The sequence below is a fragment of the Myotis nattereri genome (assembly GCF_964212035.1).
Source record: "Myotis nattereri genome assembly, chromosome: 2".
In the NCBI taxonomy this organism is placed as follows: domain Eukaryota; kingdom Metazoa; phylum Chordata; class Mammalia; order Chiroptera; family Vespertilionidae; genus Myotis; species Myotis nattereri.
In genome coordinates, this window is record NC_138076.1 from 96638300 (window position 1) to 96654769 (window position 16470).

General features: G+C 35.0%; 1 protein-coding gene across 1 annotated transcript in view; it reads left to right on the forward strand.

Moving 5' to 3' along the window:
• Nucleotides 1-16470, forward strand: part of PDS5B (PDS5 cohesin associated factor B) — a 265811-nt gene that overhangs the window by 144711 nt on the left and 104630 nt on the right. Inside the window, exons 14-17 of the mRNA XM_081083029.1 lie at nt 6606-6687; nt 9406-9454; nt 11996-12135; nt 13548-13663. Coding sequence (XP_080939155.1) covers nt 6606-6687; nt 9406-9454; nt 11996-12135; nt 13548-13663 — 387 coding nt within the window. The remainder of the gene's footprint in view (nt 1-6605; nt 6688-9405; nt 9455-11995; nt 12136-13547; nt 13664-16470) is intronic.

Consider the following 16470-nt stretch of genomic DNA (forward strand, 5'->3'; position numbering starts at 1 on the left):
TGGGGGTCCCCACTAGGGTGCCTGGCCAGCCTGGATGAGGGGATGATGGCTGTTTGCAGCTGGTCACACACCCTTCAGGGTGGGAGTCCCCACTGGGGTGCCTGGCCAGTGTGGGTGAGGGGCTGAGGGCTGTTTTCAGGCTGGGACTGAAGCTCCCAACTGCTCCTTTTTTTCTTTTGTTTTTTATTCTGGGCCAGCTTTAGCTCTGAGGCTGCTGAAAGCAGGTATCTGCTTTGTTTAGGTTCTATAATCGAAACTCTGTATCAACTCCAGCTCTGAGATCCCAGCTCGCTGAAAGCTGGTTTCTGGGGTTTTGTTTAGCTTCTATTTTTGTAACCATGTTTCCAACTGCAGCCCCAGAGGCCGGCAAGGCAGGCGGGGAACGTTGCCGTCCTCCATCACTGAAGCAAGCAAGCCTTATGTTCAGTTTAAGCTGCCTGGCTGCCGGCCGCCATCTTGGCTGGCAGTTAATTTGCATATCTCGCTGATTAGCCAATGGGAAGGATAGCGGTCATACGCCAATTACCATGTTTCTCTTTTATTTGATAGGATAAGATGAACGGAACCCCACAGGTGTCATTTTACCTCACAATGTCACAGGTAGTAAGAGACTAAGTCAGGATTTGAACTCAGTTCTACCTGGTTCCACAACTCATTCTTTTTCCACTGAATATATTAAAATATGTCACTACTATATATAATTACTTTTAAAACCAATTTTCATCTAACATTTCTGGAATGCATTTTTTTTTCTCCATGGTCAATTGATGGCCTCTTTGAATTGATGAGATATATATATATATATTCCAGTTTGTGAAAACCTACTTGAAATCACAGTCATCTATATTTCTTGATTCAGCTCAACTGTCATTCAGGAGTAAAAACAAAATAAAGACACTTAGAATTAAAAAATGAGAGTTCACCATTCATAGATCCTACTTGAAAAAAATTAGTAAAGAATAATAATTTCTTTTGGTAAAAAAAAGGAAATAAATCCAGAAGGAAGGAATAGAATGCAAAACGTAACAAAATTTTCAAAACTTTCACTTTTGCAGACCTAAATAATCAATGCCTATAAAAACAGTAATAATAACAAAGTTTTCTTTACAAGGGGTGAGGGTGTGAATTAAAAAGTAGGTTAGCATCTAGGCTGGTATTTAGTCGGTACACGTCACTGCAACAGTATGTGAGCTTTTGAGAGTCCCTTGATCAGTGATGGCAAACCTTTTGAGCTCGTCGTGTCAGCATTTTGAAAAACCCTAACTTAACTCTGGTGCTGTGTCACATATAGAAAGTTTTTGGTATTTACAACCATAGTAAAACAAAGACTTATAGTTTTGATATTTATTTTATATATTTAAATGCTATTCAACAAAGAAAAATCAACCAAAAAAATGAGTTCTCGTGTCACCTCTGGCACGCGTGTCATAGGTTTGCCATCACTGCCCTAGATCCACACCTAGGTCTGGGCGCAGCAGGAAGGCCTCCTTGTTTTACTGCCAGCTGTTGTGATTGCTTGGTGCTGTGCTTCTGAAAAAATTTGAATACTAGGTGGACCCTATCAGATGATAGATAACATGTAAGATGGCAGGTAAAGTGTTTCTCAAGTTCTTTTTTCATAAGAGTGAGGACAGACATGTTGATTAATTAGACCATAAATCAAGTGTGAGTATTAAAAATTTGAGTCATTCATAAAAGCATCGAATAAGAATATATAGTTTCAGATACAAAAAAGAATCAATGAAAATTTACCACCAGATCTGGAAAAGAAAAATAGTTGTAAATAGAAAACACAAAATACAAACAGTAATTATCAACCTAAATATGTCATATATCAATCATTACTTTATTGACAAGTATATTTAGTTGATTTAAAAAGTAAAATGCTAATTACAGAAGATACACTGGAAAATAATGCCATGGAAAAGTTGACAGTAAATTGCAATCTGTGGACCAATTTATTCTATAAAAATGGTGAGTGAATGGAGATTTATCTGTTTCAAATTAAAATACTTAAACTATGTATATATATATATATATATATATATATATATATATAATCTTTAAATTATTTTTTAATTTAAACAACTTTTGGGGAATTAACTGATGCTTATCAAGATATTGTTATATATTTAACTTAACATTTATCTGTGATTGTTTTCTCCAAAAGTGTTTACATTTATTATTATGAAATACTTAATGCCCACAAAGAAGTCACATATGAGACTCAAATCATAGTAATAAAATGAAAATATCTGTGAACCTCTTCTCCCTTTTATTCTCCTGTCTTCCAAAGGAAAGCCTATCCTTATATCTCTTATTTTTTTAATTCATTTTTTATTTTCAATTACAGTTGACATACATCATTATATTACTAGTAGTTTCAGGTGTCCACCCCAGTGACCAGACATTATATAGCTTAAATGATCACCCCAATCTTATTTCCTTTTAAAAAAATAATCTTCTCATATGTTTGTATTCCTCAGTAATATATTATTTATTTTTGCTTATTTTTGAACTTTATGAAAATGGAATAATTGTGGATATAGTCTTCTGTGGTCTTCCCACCCCCACTCTATTATGTTCCTAAGATTCATACATGATAAATGGGATGGGCAAAAGCAGGTTTACAGTTATAATACAAATAAATGATATAATAATTAAGAAATAATAATATAAACTTTTGAGTACTAACAGCTATAAACCTACTTTTGCCTACCCTGTATATAGCTTGTGGTTCATTCATTTTCACTGTAGTATCTAATTACATTATGTCACTATACCACAATTTTATTCTGTTATCTTGACATTGGATATATGAGTCAATGGAAAGAATGGACATTTGTGTTGTTTCCATTTTTTTACTAATACAAATAGTGCTACCATGAACTTTTTTCAATTTAGTATGTACATTCAAGGGTTTCTAAGTTTATGGTTATTAATGATTCTCAAATTTGCCTACATATTGGAATCACTTAGAGAGGCTTAAAAATATTGACACCTGAATCTCACCTTCAGATATTCTCATTTAATTTGTCTGGAGTGTAATCTGGGCATTGAGGTTTGCAGAAAAGTGTTTCTGACTATTCTAATGGGCAACCAGGGTTTGGAATCACTAGTATTTAGCCAAGAGTGGAATTGCTGAACATGTACATCTTCAGTTTTATGAAGCACTAGTGAGGGAACTAGTTGTTTGCTTGAAATGTCCAATATGGTTATACTAATTTATACTTCCACTAGTGGTTTGTAAGTTTCTACATCTTCCTAAACAATATTAGGCATCTAATTTAATGCAGATGTTTTGGGTATCAAATTCTGTCATTTTTTCATTTTCCTGAATACTTAATGATAGGGCTATTTTCATTAATGTTTCCTGTTTCACCACAGTCCTCACAATTCCATATTATAACACCTGTCATGTTTCACTCATCTACATTACCATTCTAGCCCAGAGGTCATTTGAATTTGTTACCTCTAATTTGAAAGGGTTTAAGAATACCTGCATGGCAGGCAGGTTCCTGATGAGAATTGGTAAGGATTTATTCTTATTTGTCAAAAGAGGCATATATTTTATTATATAGCTACTAGAGGCCCTATGCGCGAAATTCGTGCAAGAGTAGGCCTTCCTTCCCCCAGCTGCCGTCACCGGCTTCCATCTGGCACCCAGGACCTGGGCTTCCCTCGCAGCCCCAGCTTTGTCTGGAAGGATGTCCAGTCTAATTACCATATTATGCTTTCATTATTATAGATAGATTTTCTTTGGGGGAGGACAAAAAATTCATACATTTTAGACTTTTTGATGTGTACCAGCTTGGGGTAAGCCCCTAAGTTAACTAAATATCTTGATTATGGAAAAAGAGAATAGAGGCAGGCTTGAGTACTCTGTTCAGGATGTGTATGTCCACCTTCCCCAGATTTCTCAGAACAACTGTTAGGGACAAGAGTAAGCATTAGTATCAGGTGTCCTGGATGTGTTCTTCATTGGGCAGGCTCTTATCCAGGCAGTTTTTGTACTGTTGAATCTGAGGGGCCAACTTAGAGCAGAAGGTTGGAGAAAGGTTTTCTTTACCATTTGGACAGGTTTCTGACTACAGCCTTTTTCATTGAGGTGACACAAACTATGTTGGTGCAAACAAGGAGAAGCCCTGCTGAGGGAACAAGTTGTCTGCTTGAAATGTCAGATAGCACATGTGAGAATAAACAAGCTCTAAGCAGGTTGTTTACATTATAGAACTGGAATTCAGGTTAATATTCAATTAATAGTAGGGGGTGTGCAAGGAGGCAGTCAATGATCCTCTCTCATCATTGATGTTTCTATCACTCCCTCTCTGAAATGAATAAAAACACATTTAAAAAATATATGTTTGTCTCCCTATTATAGCAGTATTGCTTCTAGGGTATAGTTTTTTTGTTTTTAAGAGGACTCTGTAGAAAGACAAAGACACAGGATAATTGTCTTTGCTGCTTAATTATAACTTAAAATTTTTGAGAGTATGGGCTCCCTAAATATGTTGTAATAGAAAATCTGAGTCAGTTATGATCGCTTTTTTATTTAAGCCATAGCAATAATTCTATATAATAAAAGGATAATATGCAAATCGACTGAATGGCAGAATGACCCGTTGCTATGATGCACTCTGACCACCAGGGGGCAGACGCTCAATGCAGGAGCTGCCCCCTGGTGGTTAGTGCACCAGAAGCCAGGCTCCCTGCTGTCGAATGTAGTGGTGGCAGGAGCTTCTTCTGCCTCCTTGGTAGCACTAAGCCATCAGTCGGGCATCCCCTTAGGACTGCGAGAAGGTGCAGGCCAGGCTGAAGGACTCCCTCCACCCCCCGAGTGCACAGATTTCGTGCACCAGACCTCTAGTAGTTTATAATGAGCTTTAGAATTGCATGAGATTTCATCTTTAAATTAATAACTATGATAGGCAATGTAATTTCTGTTTTAATGCATGTTTCAAAATTCAGGTCTTTCAGAAGTTGTAAGTAATAAGGTGTATAGGAAGAGATAGAATTTACTGACTTTGAAGCTCAAAAGTATTTTACAGATGACTATTATTTCTTTGAAAATTAATATTTTAATTACATAATTCAAATTTAACTTGTTAATTGAAAATGCTCCAATACAGAGTTTTGCCATTTTGAAGTCACTACTATGAAGGAATTTAAGTATCCAAATTTAAACTAATTTATTTAAAAACTCCAAAAGGTGTTTTTTTAAAAAATATATTTTTATTAATTTCAGAGAGGAAGGGAGAGGGAGAGATAGAAACATCTCTATATATAAAAGTCTAAGTGACCGTTATGACCAGTTGACCAAACGACCAGTTGACCAGTCACTATGATGCCCACTGACCACCAGGGGGCAGATGCTCAACGCAGGAGCTGCCCCCTAGTGGTCAGTGTGCTCCCACAGCCAACATCCCACTGCCAGCCGGCCCCGATTGGCCCCTATCAGGACTGAGGGAGATGGCCCAGATCGCTGGCCAGGCTGAAGGACCCCACCTGTGCACGAATTTGTGTACCAGGCCTCTAGTCAATGATAAGAGAGAATCATTGATCTGCTGCCTCCTGCATGCACCATACTGGGGATGGAATCCACAACCTGGGCATGTACCCTTTCCAGGAATCAAACCGTGACCTGGTTCATAGGTCAATGCTCAACCACTGAGCCATGCTGGCTGGGCCAAAGGTATTTTTAAAACATACTGTTAAGGAGGAGAATGAAAATATGAAACAATTTATAATTGTTTTATTTAAAAAGTTTTGTATGTTTCTGTATTACTGTTTTATGGCAGTGCTTCATATGTGGAATTATGGAAGTTAATAGAAGTGCAGATAATTGAAAACAGCAAAGATTATTATTTGGATATGGAAATTTAAGTATATGTAATCCATAATATATTACTTCATGTATGCCATATAAAATACTGTATACATATATAATGCAATAAATATATTTCTGTTGTAGGAAAAAGTATTCCCATTCTCTTAGAGCAGTGGTCTCAACCTTCTGGCCCTTTAAATACAGTTCCTCATGTTGTGACCCAACCATAAAATTATTTTCGTTGCTACTTCATAACTGTAATGTTGCTACTGTTATGAATCATAATGTAAATATCTGATATGCAGGATGGTCTTAGGCGACCCCTGTGAAAGGGTCATTCGACCACCAAAGGGGTCGCGATCCACAGGTTGAGAACCGCTGTCTTAGAGGATGTGTCTTTATTTCTTTTGGGCCTGCCTGCCTCCACAGAACCTTACTTCATCAAATATTCCTTTATTTCTCAAATTTATGTAGCTAGTTTCTACACCCTAGCCTACAAACATATTTTAGTTAATGATTGATTTTTATACGAAAGAAAAAACAACCACCACTAATCTCTTTCTTTTGATGCAGCTATCTTCTTAAATGTTATTATCTGTTCTATTTGATGCTTTGCTTTTTCTCCATACATCATTAATTGCTTAGTCCTGTTAATTTTACCTCATCTCTGTCACCTCCTTTTGGGTTTTGAACTTGAAAAAAAAAATTAATATAGTTAGAATGTTCTGGAAGGATTTTCACCCTTTGTTACTTAAACTTATGTGTCTGTCTTTTTCAGAGCATTGAATGAAATGTGGAAATGTCAAAATCTGCTCAGACATCAAGTTAAGGATTTGCTTGACTTAATTAAGCAACCCAAAGTAAGTTAAATTTAATGAAAACTTTTCCTTTGATATTAAGTTTTGTCTTTACCATTACTGCTGTATGTTAAACAGCTATTTCTGAGTGGAACAGTTCTGACTCTAGAAGTTATGGTTTCTAACTTAGGACACTGAAATTTTGAAGAAACTTACTGTATGGGAAAAGTGGAATTTATTATATCTGTAAAAGGTGATACCCAACAGGAAAAAGAAGGTTTTCCTTCTGAGGACTCAAAATTAAGGGTTTTTGATTTTGGTTTTTTTCCCTCTTTTTTTTTTTTTTTTGTAGTTTTAAATTTGAAAAACACACACACCAAAAGAGTAACTGTGCATCATTGAAAGCACAGGTAACAGAGTAAAATTACATACTTTTATCTTGCCACACTAAAATTCTCCCATTGTGTTTGTATAGCCTTGTGATTTTAGAAAGTTTTAATATGTAGAATTAAGTATATTGATATTTTTATTGAAAATTAATATTATGGTAACATTAATGTTCTTCTTCATGATTATAATGTAATAGGGGTATTCATCCAGTTGATACATCGCATTTTATTTTTTGGACATTTAGCATGATTTTAGGATGGTCCTTTTTGGGTTTTTTTGGTGTATTTTTTCCTAGAATGGTGTATGCAAGCCTATAAAAAGTATAAATCATATGAAAAACAGTGTGCCTGGTCATTTTAAATTGCATCTTGGAAACACAATATAGTGTTATTTTTCATTTAGTTTTTAGTCCATAGTTTAGAAATCCTCCCATCCTTCATAATGTATGCCTCATGCTCATAGTACAGAGGTCAATAGAGCAGAATTGCTTTCTGTTTTCCTAGGTGTAAATTTGTCCATTTGCTATAAAAATTAATGAGCTTGTGCTATTTAAGTGGTTTATAGTAATCCTCTCCTATAAATGAGGAATTACTTAATATTTGCTTATATCAAGAATTATAGTACACATTATAAAGTTAGAAAAAAATACAAAGCTGTGTTTAACTTGTGGGTGTTTATATTTCTTTCTATTTTACTGGGAAGACTCTTAGATACTTAATGATCAATATATATTTTTTGCCTTCTTCATTATTTAGCCCGTTAAGATAGTTTTATTTTCTTACTTAGCTCAGCATTGGAGTCCTTCTGGTTCATTAACTGAATTGATTTGCTCAGTGTCATTCAAAGTGACTTGGTAATTTCCAGGATTATACCTTTGTTGATAACGTTTCTTTTTCATGTGGATTAATTTCTTGAAAGCCCAGCACACCATTTCTTTTCTCCCAAATTAAACAGAAATCTTATTCAAATATTCTTAATTCCAAATATTTGGGAGTTAACTCTCTTACAATCTATTATATTTGTTTCTCAGTTCCTCTCAGCAAGCACCTTCTTAATAGGGATAGTGTTTGTTTATTTGATTTGTTTTCTTCACCCCAATGTTTTTTGAGCTCTGTATTTTAGAGTTGAGTTATTCAGTGACATTTAAAAAAAAATAACACCTGGTGTAACAAATAAGTAGCATTCTTTGAAACTTGTTTTATACATTTGACTTTACAGAGTGTATTATTACATGCAGTTCAGTTGGTGAACATGTTCATGCCTGGAATAATACTACTTTGATGTAGCAAATAGCTAGCACTCTTGGGAAAATTGTTCATGTTAATGGAATCTTTTTAAATTGGCTTTATTCAGAATCTTCCCTATAAGCTTCATGACAATGCTTTATAATCCTCAGGCTTAAACATTTTAGAAATACCTTAAGTCAATCAGAATTGTAAACTTAACTTTTTTTCTTTTTTTTTTTTCTTTTTTTTTTTTTTGTAGATCAGGGTAAAACCTCGAACACCAGCATTTCAGATTTTTTTCCTTAACTTACTTGCCCTGATCCTTTAGTAATAAAGAAAAATAATATCTTCCTGTCCTAAAGGTGGTGCAGTAGTCTGTTTTTTCTTGTTTTGGTTTGGAGGATCATATAACAGGGTGAGGGAAGAGGTGATGATGTAGAATGAGTTCACTGCCACTTTTCATTGAATTTGTCTGGAGTTTGAACATCTATATATATAAAAGCCTAAGCGACTGTTAAGACTGAACCACCGGTCACTATTACATGCACTGACCACGAGGGGGCAGGCACTCAATGCAGGAGCTGCCCCCTGGTGGTCAGTGCGCTCCCATGGCAAACCTCCCCCAGCTGCCCAACCTCCTACGGTCCCTCCCCCTGGCCCTGGGCTGGGACAGGGAACTGGGAGTGGGGGAGATGCAGCCCCTTTCCCAGGGGGGCCAAGGGCCAGCTCTCTCCTTGGGGCCGGTGGCCAACCTCCTGCGCCCCGTCCCTCCTAGCTGGCAGTTCTCAATTGGCCTGCCACCTACCACCCGCAGTGGTGGCCTGGTGGTGAGGGAAGGAGGAGGGGGGAGGTGGGGAACCGCATGGTGGCAGCGTCGGCATCTGGTGTCCGTTCCTTCCACGCCTGGCCCAGTGACCATCACCTCCTCTCCCGACCCCACCGGGGCCTTTGAGCACCAATCGGCCCAGCCCTGATCTCCAGTCAGGCCTAGGGACCCCACCCATGCATGAATTTCATGCACTGGGCCTCTAGTAGGTAAAGAAGGAGCATTTAGTGGTGGTAAGGCTGGAGCATTTGTAGGTTATGCTTATCTAATGTTCTGAAGAATATAATGAAGATTATTATTAGAAAATTTTAATTTTGCATTTTTTTCTGTGATTTTCAGACCGATGCCAGTGTCAAGGCCATATTTTCAAAAGTGATGGTCATTACAAGTAAGTTACTTCAAATATTATATGTAAAATTTAAGTTTTAGTTGAAACATTTCTGGTAATTTCAAGTTTTTCATGGAGTTCCATTTTAGGATATAATAATATAGGAAAAAACTAAAAAGTTTTTGATTGATTTTTTATTGACAGCTCAGCTTTCCCTTTGTTTTTCAGACTTTTTATTTACTTTGCATACCGCATGGAAATGTTTTGTTTGTTGATACAAGCAAGAGCTCCATAAAGGACTTACATACATTTATTTTTGAGAATTAGTTCAATTTATTACATTAAAAGTGAATCTGTGCTTTGGTATTGCTTGCTTTAATGTGAATCTGTCTGAAGCTGATTTCATTTTGAGCCAAATTTATAATGAAGGATATACCTAATAATTACAAAAGGGTTTCTTTGAAAACAATTATTAATTAGCCTTTTCGCTTTCAGTGATTTCAAAGAAAACGTTACTTAATTGCATTGAACAGTAAAGACAAAAGGATTATGTAGCATATCCTCTTGGTTCAGTGCAGGGAGAGATAATAGCAGTTGTTGCAGGGCATTTGCTTTTTCTTCCAGACCACTGTGGATCACAGAGGGACAGGGAAAATAAACACCTAGAGGAATGCTTTTGCTGAGTTTCCACAGAGTAATAATGAAGAGAGGTTAGATGGATTTCTGAGATTTTAACAAATATTTCAAGATGTGTATGGAAGTAATATTAAGACACTGAAGAACTAATTCATGGGTTTTAGACTAAGTGATAAGAGTTTTTGCATAAGTAGGGCTTTAAGCCCAAAGTATATTTGAGTCTTAGACAGTTAAACATAAATTCATTTTCAGTCCTTTTGGATAACTTATAGCAAGTGAATTGTACTATTGCTTTTTTATAACTATCTCCTTAGCAGTTTGGGTGTGGACACTACCCCTAAAGTATATCTTCTCCTATATTCTTTCTCTCTTCCTCCCTCTATCTCCATCCATTTCTTCCAACAATTTTAGTATTTCCATAATTCTGTTCTGAGGAATGCTAGTATCCTGCAGGAGTTAATTGTATTGTTAGAAAAGAGGAATCTATGGTCAAGTACATTTGTGGAATACTGAATTAAAGGTTTTTTGTTGCTTTCGTTCCCCCCCCCCCCCCCGCCCCATTTCTATCTATCTCCCTTCCTCCTTTCCTCTCCTGCCTCCCCATTCCCATCTGTCATTCTGTTTTGTTTGTTAAAATGGTAGGCCTTCCTGTAATCTTTAATATGATGCCTATCCATTGTGGAGGAGCTGTAAAGGGACATTTTCTAAAATCATTTAAAAACAACAAAGTATGTATTTTGAGTTATAGAACCCTGAAAAAGGTTATCAGTGAATTATTTAGGGGGAAAAGTTCTTCTTACTACAGTCAGTGATCTAGCCAAGAACTAAAATGGAATTTCAGAGTTGTATATGAACTTGAAGACTACATTTACTATACTTACATTTTAAGATTCAGTTGAATTTCTACAACTTTTATTAAAGACCATAGTTCTGTATTATAATTTCTGTTATAAGTATCTTATCTGGTTCTCTGTAGCAGTTGTAAGTAGCCAAAAAAAAAAAAAAAAAAAGAATCTAGGATCAATATTTTATTAGCTATCATAAGTGTTTTTGATGCATGGACACATTAGGAGAATAGTATAAAAATTATTATTGATTCTACAAAGACTCATTCTTTCTTGTACAATAATGGCATGTCTGGCAGTAACACCTGCAACGTATTGCTTATCATGTGTTGGTGTCAGATAGCAGGAGTGTGCATATGCATTATCTGGATGGTTTAATAATAAACAATGGAATAAAAGGAAATCATTTCTTAAAAGTAAAACTTACTGTTCTCTTGCTGTGAATTAAAAAGAACAATGTATGCAGGAAGCTCAAGGGGATAATGGAATTACTGTTCAGGTTGGCATTTAATGCCCTTAAATATTACAAGGAATTATTTAGGAACTAGTGGACCAGTGCACAGATTCATGCACATTGAAAGGAAAATAATTAGAAGAAATATTTCAATTTTGCTATTTGCCCTTTCTCTGTAATGAACGCTGGTCGCCATCTGTGGGGAGATGGGTGAGGTGATTGGGTCCCCGCTCACACCTGCCTTGACCTGTTGCCGCCCCCTCCCCTGCTCCACCATTCCATCACAGTCCTGCTCGGTCCTGCTCTCGTCGGGGCCCATCAGGGCTGGCAGGGCCTCTGCTGCCAGTGCTGCGTTCCCGACACCCACCATGTTTTGCACCACCCCTGGTGGTCAACGCACATCATAGCAAGTGGTCAAACTCCTGGTTGAGGGGACAGTTTGCATATTAGGCTCTTATTATATAGGATAGCCAGTTCAGTCTTTCCCAGTATAGATGCAAGTTAGGATTATTAATCAGAATCAATTCAATTTATTACATAAGCTGACTATTAAAAGTGAATCTGTGCTTTGGTGTTACTTGCTCAGATATGAATCTATCTGAAGCTAATTTCATTTTGAGCCAAAATTTTGAGAAATTTCTAAATTCTATTTTAATTGAATTTTAGGAAATTTGCCAGATCCTGGTAAGGCTCAGGATTTCATGAAGAAATTCACACAGGTGTTGGAAGATGATGAGAAAATAAGAAAACAGTTAGAAGTACTTGTTAGTCCAACATGTTCCTGCAAACAGGCTGAAGGTTGTGTGGTAAGAAGAAAAATTTAAAAGAGCTAATGTTTGAAGAAACCCCCAAACTTTTTTTTTTTGGTCCCCTTTTATAAAATTTATATTTTTCATGTAAAATTCAGAAAATGTCACAAATACAACAATATAAATAAATGATAATTTTTTTTATAGAGACAGTTGCTGTTTATAGGTTGGTGTATATCCTTCTGAAATAAATGCTTTGTTCATTTTACTTATTTTCATTACTTAGTCTTTTACAGTAAGATATTTAATAGCAATAGAGCATACCATTGAATATATTTATTGTAATGTATTGAACAGTCCTCTGTGTTACATATGTAGACTTTTCTCCCAGTTTTTGATTAAAGAACAATTTAATTCATATCTTTATGGCTAAATAGTTTTACATAGTCTTCATTATTTCCTTAGGATAAATTCTGTATTGGTCAGTTTTGTTGTTAGAAATAAGCAAAACTTAAAAACATAGTTATTTTGATAGGATTTGTAATTCTTGGCTGCTAGTCATCTGACTTTTTTCTCCTGTGTAGTAGCCATTTATAATTCTTTTATACATTTTTCTTTTCTGTTTTTAATCTTTGCCTATTTAGCTAGAATATTTGTCTTTATTGATTTGTTATTCATGGCATTTTGTGTTAATTGAGCCACAAATAATTTTCTGTCAGTTATAGTTTGTCCTTTCATTTTATGTCGTCCCTTACATACTTTAGCTTTATTTTTTAATTTAGATTTTATTTTTCAATTACAGTTTATATTCTGTGTTATTTTGTATTATTTTAATGTATATAGTATAGCCATAATTTTTTTTATTTAGCTGAGTCTTATCAGCAGTCTTCTCAAGGATTTTTCCTTTCGAGCCCTGCTTGTGAAATCTCATTCTGTTACAAGTCAATGAAAATATTGTATGACAGTTTTTTTAAATCCGTCGCCCATATTTTTTTTTTCAAGAGGCTATTAAAAAAGATAATTCTTGGCTTTATCCCAGATTGACTAAATGGGAATCTCCACAACAAGGCTCAGGAATCTGTAGCTCCACAAGCTCCCCTGATAATTGTGTTTGCTAAAGTTTGTATGTCTACTGACACTTGGTTTTATTCTTTTGTATTTGTTTTCATCCTATTAGAATATTTTTGCTGTAAGGTATGAGATAAGGGTCTAACTCTGCTTTTATTCTAAATGTCTGTTCAGTTATTTTGATATAATATACGGAATAATCTATCTTTTCCTACTTGATATGCTACCTTTCTTATATGCTAAATTCTTAATTTAGTTTTTTATTGGACTTGTTCAATTTCTTTTGATTCAATTTTTTTTAGTACCAGTAATACATGGTTTTAATTATGGTAGGTTCTTAACATTTAAATGTAATCATTTAAACATATGTTTGTAATATTTTTAACAAATCTACGTTACAGCGTGAAATAACTAAGAAGTTGGGCAACCCCAAACAGCCTACAAATCCTTTTCTGGAAATGATCAAGTTTCTTTTGGAGAGGATAGCACCTGTGCACATAGATACTGAATCTATCAGGTATTTGTATATAAAAATATTAAATTTTTATTTCTGTACATTCATTCATGCTTTAGTAAGTCACTGATGAGTACCTGCTGTACCAAGACACTCATCTGTATAGAGGTATGTATATACATAATGGCTTTATAGTCATCTGTATATACCTGTGTGTATATATATCCATATATGTGTGTATACATGATCATTTGTGCATATTTAGTTTTTATTTTAAATATTGCTTTAATTTGTGTGAGAAATTACCAATCCAAGCCTAGTTTTTATCTGTTACTAGTGTACCAGGAATTCCTATTTTTTATTAGTGTGTGTAGATTAGGTAATACAAATAAATTGCTTTAATTTGTGTGATGAATTATTAATCCAAGCCTAGTTTTTATCTGTTATCAGTGTATTAGGAATTCCTATATTTTGTTACCTTGCATAGATTAGGTAATACAAACAAGTATACCCTCAGGAAAAGAAAACTAGGTGAGCATATATTATAAAGAAACATACATTTTCATAGATATTTGAGAACTGGAGATACTAATTTTAAACCAACCCTCTTGTAAAGTTTCAGCTTTGATATCACTGTGATCTTGGAAAATACTTCTTTTTATTTTTATGTCTTTAATTTTCTTTTGTAAAATATGATAAGAACTTTTTTAAAAAACTTTTCCTAAAATGTTTCAACTAGTTAAAAAATAAGCTAATTATAATGTATGTATAGCATACTGCTTTATTAGTCATCAGTAATATCTTTCAGAACTATATTAGAATCTAAAGGAAATAATACTAATGGTACCACCTATACCCAGTGAAGCCCCTTTGGGGACTTATTTTTGGGGGTGGAGGGGACAGGGTGTAACTTGGCCCATACTCCCTCCTGCCACCCACAAAATAGGGAGGTACTACTTTAGATATCCATTAGTTACTTTGAACTCCTATTGTATCAATTTTCATTTGAAGAAGGGGTTCTGTGGTTTGAAAAGAAAACAAAACACTAGAACCTTCTTCACTAGTGTGAAAAACAACCTGAATCAGACTGAATTGCATTAGTTAAATAATTTTGTGCCTTCTGTATTCAAAGCAATTCCAGGTAGGTATTGGTAAAACATACTATCTGCTTTTCATCAGCCTTCTGTCTAGTAATCTAATAAAGAATTTTAATCAGGAGATTATATTTTAGATCCATAAAATTAGTGCAAATAATGTCAGATGATTAAAAATGGATTTCTCTAAGGGTGTAGTATTTGACCAAAGAGGAAGAATGATTAAGATTTTTTTTCTACAGAGATGGGAAATGGAATATCCTAAGCATTGAGATTAATATAAACCAAGCTAACTGGATTAGGAAAAACAAGGCTATTTAGAAAATGATTACCATCTATGTAAACTACAGTTTAGAGAAGTATTAAAGTGCTTTGAGATGATCCTTAAAATGACTGGAATAAGACTGTGGAAAGCACTTAAAATCTACCTTTAAGGCTCTTACTTTTCTCTTTGTTCTGTTAGAACCATGGATTGTTGATAGATAGGAGGATGGGAGAAGAGATAGACTGCTAAAGCATTGTTGCACTTGTCTGTGGATGGTGTTAGTGGGATGGAAAGGAAGAATCATATTTGAGAAAGATTTGAAAAGAACAACCTAAAAAATGGGTCATCAATGAAGATGAGGGAGAGTCAGAGGTAATAGGATTCAGGTCCAAATGATGAAGAGAATAGTAATGTCTTTAAAAAAAAAAAATGAAAAGGGAGCTGGTTTTCAAGGAGGTGTAAGGAAGGTTGTGCTTCTTATTTGGACATGGCAAACAATTTTTGCAAAAAACAAAACAAGGTAAATTGAGTTTAATGTGAAACTGACTGGATTACTTCTCTGAGCAAGGGATTTTGTACGAAGAAAAGGATCCAAAGATCATGGACTGAATCTTGTGGTTTTAAAACAGTAGAAAAATTAGAGAAATGTAAGAAAATTAGGTTATTGCAACAGCTTTCAACCCTTTCATCCCATGGCACACAAACTAATTACTAAAATTCTGTAGCACACCAAAAAAATATAGTTTTTGCTGATCTAACACTCAAAAAAAAAATAGGTATAATTTTGATTCATTCACATGGGAGGGCTATTGTGTTGGCTATTGCCATTTTTTTTATTTGACAGTCTAAGGCAGCTGTTCTCAACCTGTGGGTCGCGACTCCTTTGGGGGTCAAATGACCTTTTCACAGGGGTCGCCTAAGACCATCGGAAAACACATATATAATTACATATTGTTTTTGTGATTAACCACTATGCTTTAATTATGTTCAATTTGTAACAATGAAAATACATCCTGCATATCAGATATTTACATTACAATTCATAACAGTAGCAAAATTACAGTTATGAAGTAGCAACGAAAATAATTTTATGGTTGGGGGTCACCACAACATGAGGAACTGTATTAAAGGGTCGCGGCATTAGGAAGGTTGAGAACCACTGGTCTAAGGGAAAAGAGTGCCCCTGACTAATTTAGTTAGGTATTGCATGTTTAAAAAAGTATTATAGCACACCTGTTGAAAATTGCTGGGGCATTGCAATATGTTGAAAATTAAGATGGAGAAAGTTTTCAGAAATAATGTATACCACAAATAGTGAGAGAGCCAAAAATAGGTCTTTAGCTTTAGCAATCAGGCCATATTTAAAACATAAATAAGAATAACAGGTAGTAGCAGTGAGTGCTTATAATGTGCCTGGGATCATTCTAAATGTTTTACCTCATTTACTTCTTATAAGACAAGAAATATTATTATTCTCATTTTACAGATAAAGAACAGTGAGTTAAACAGAT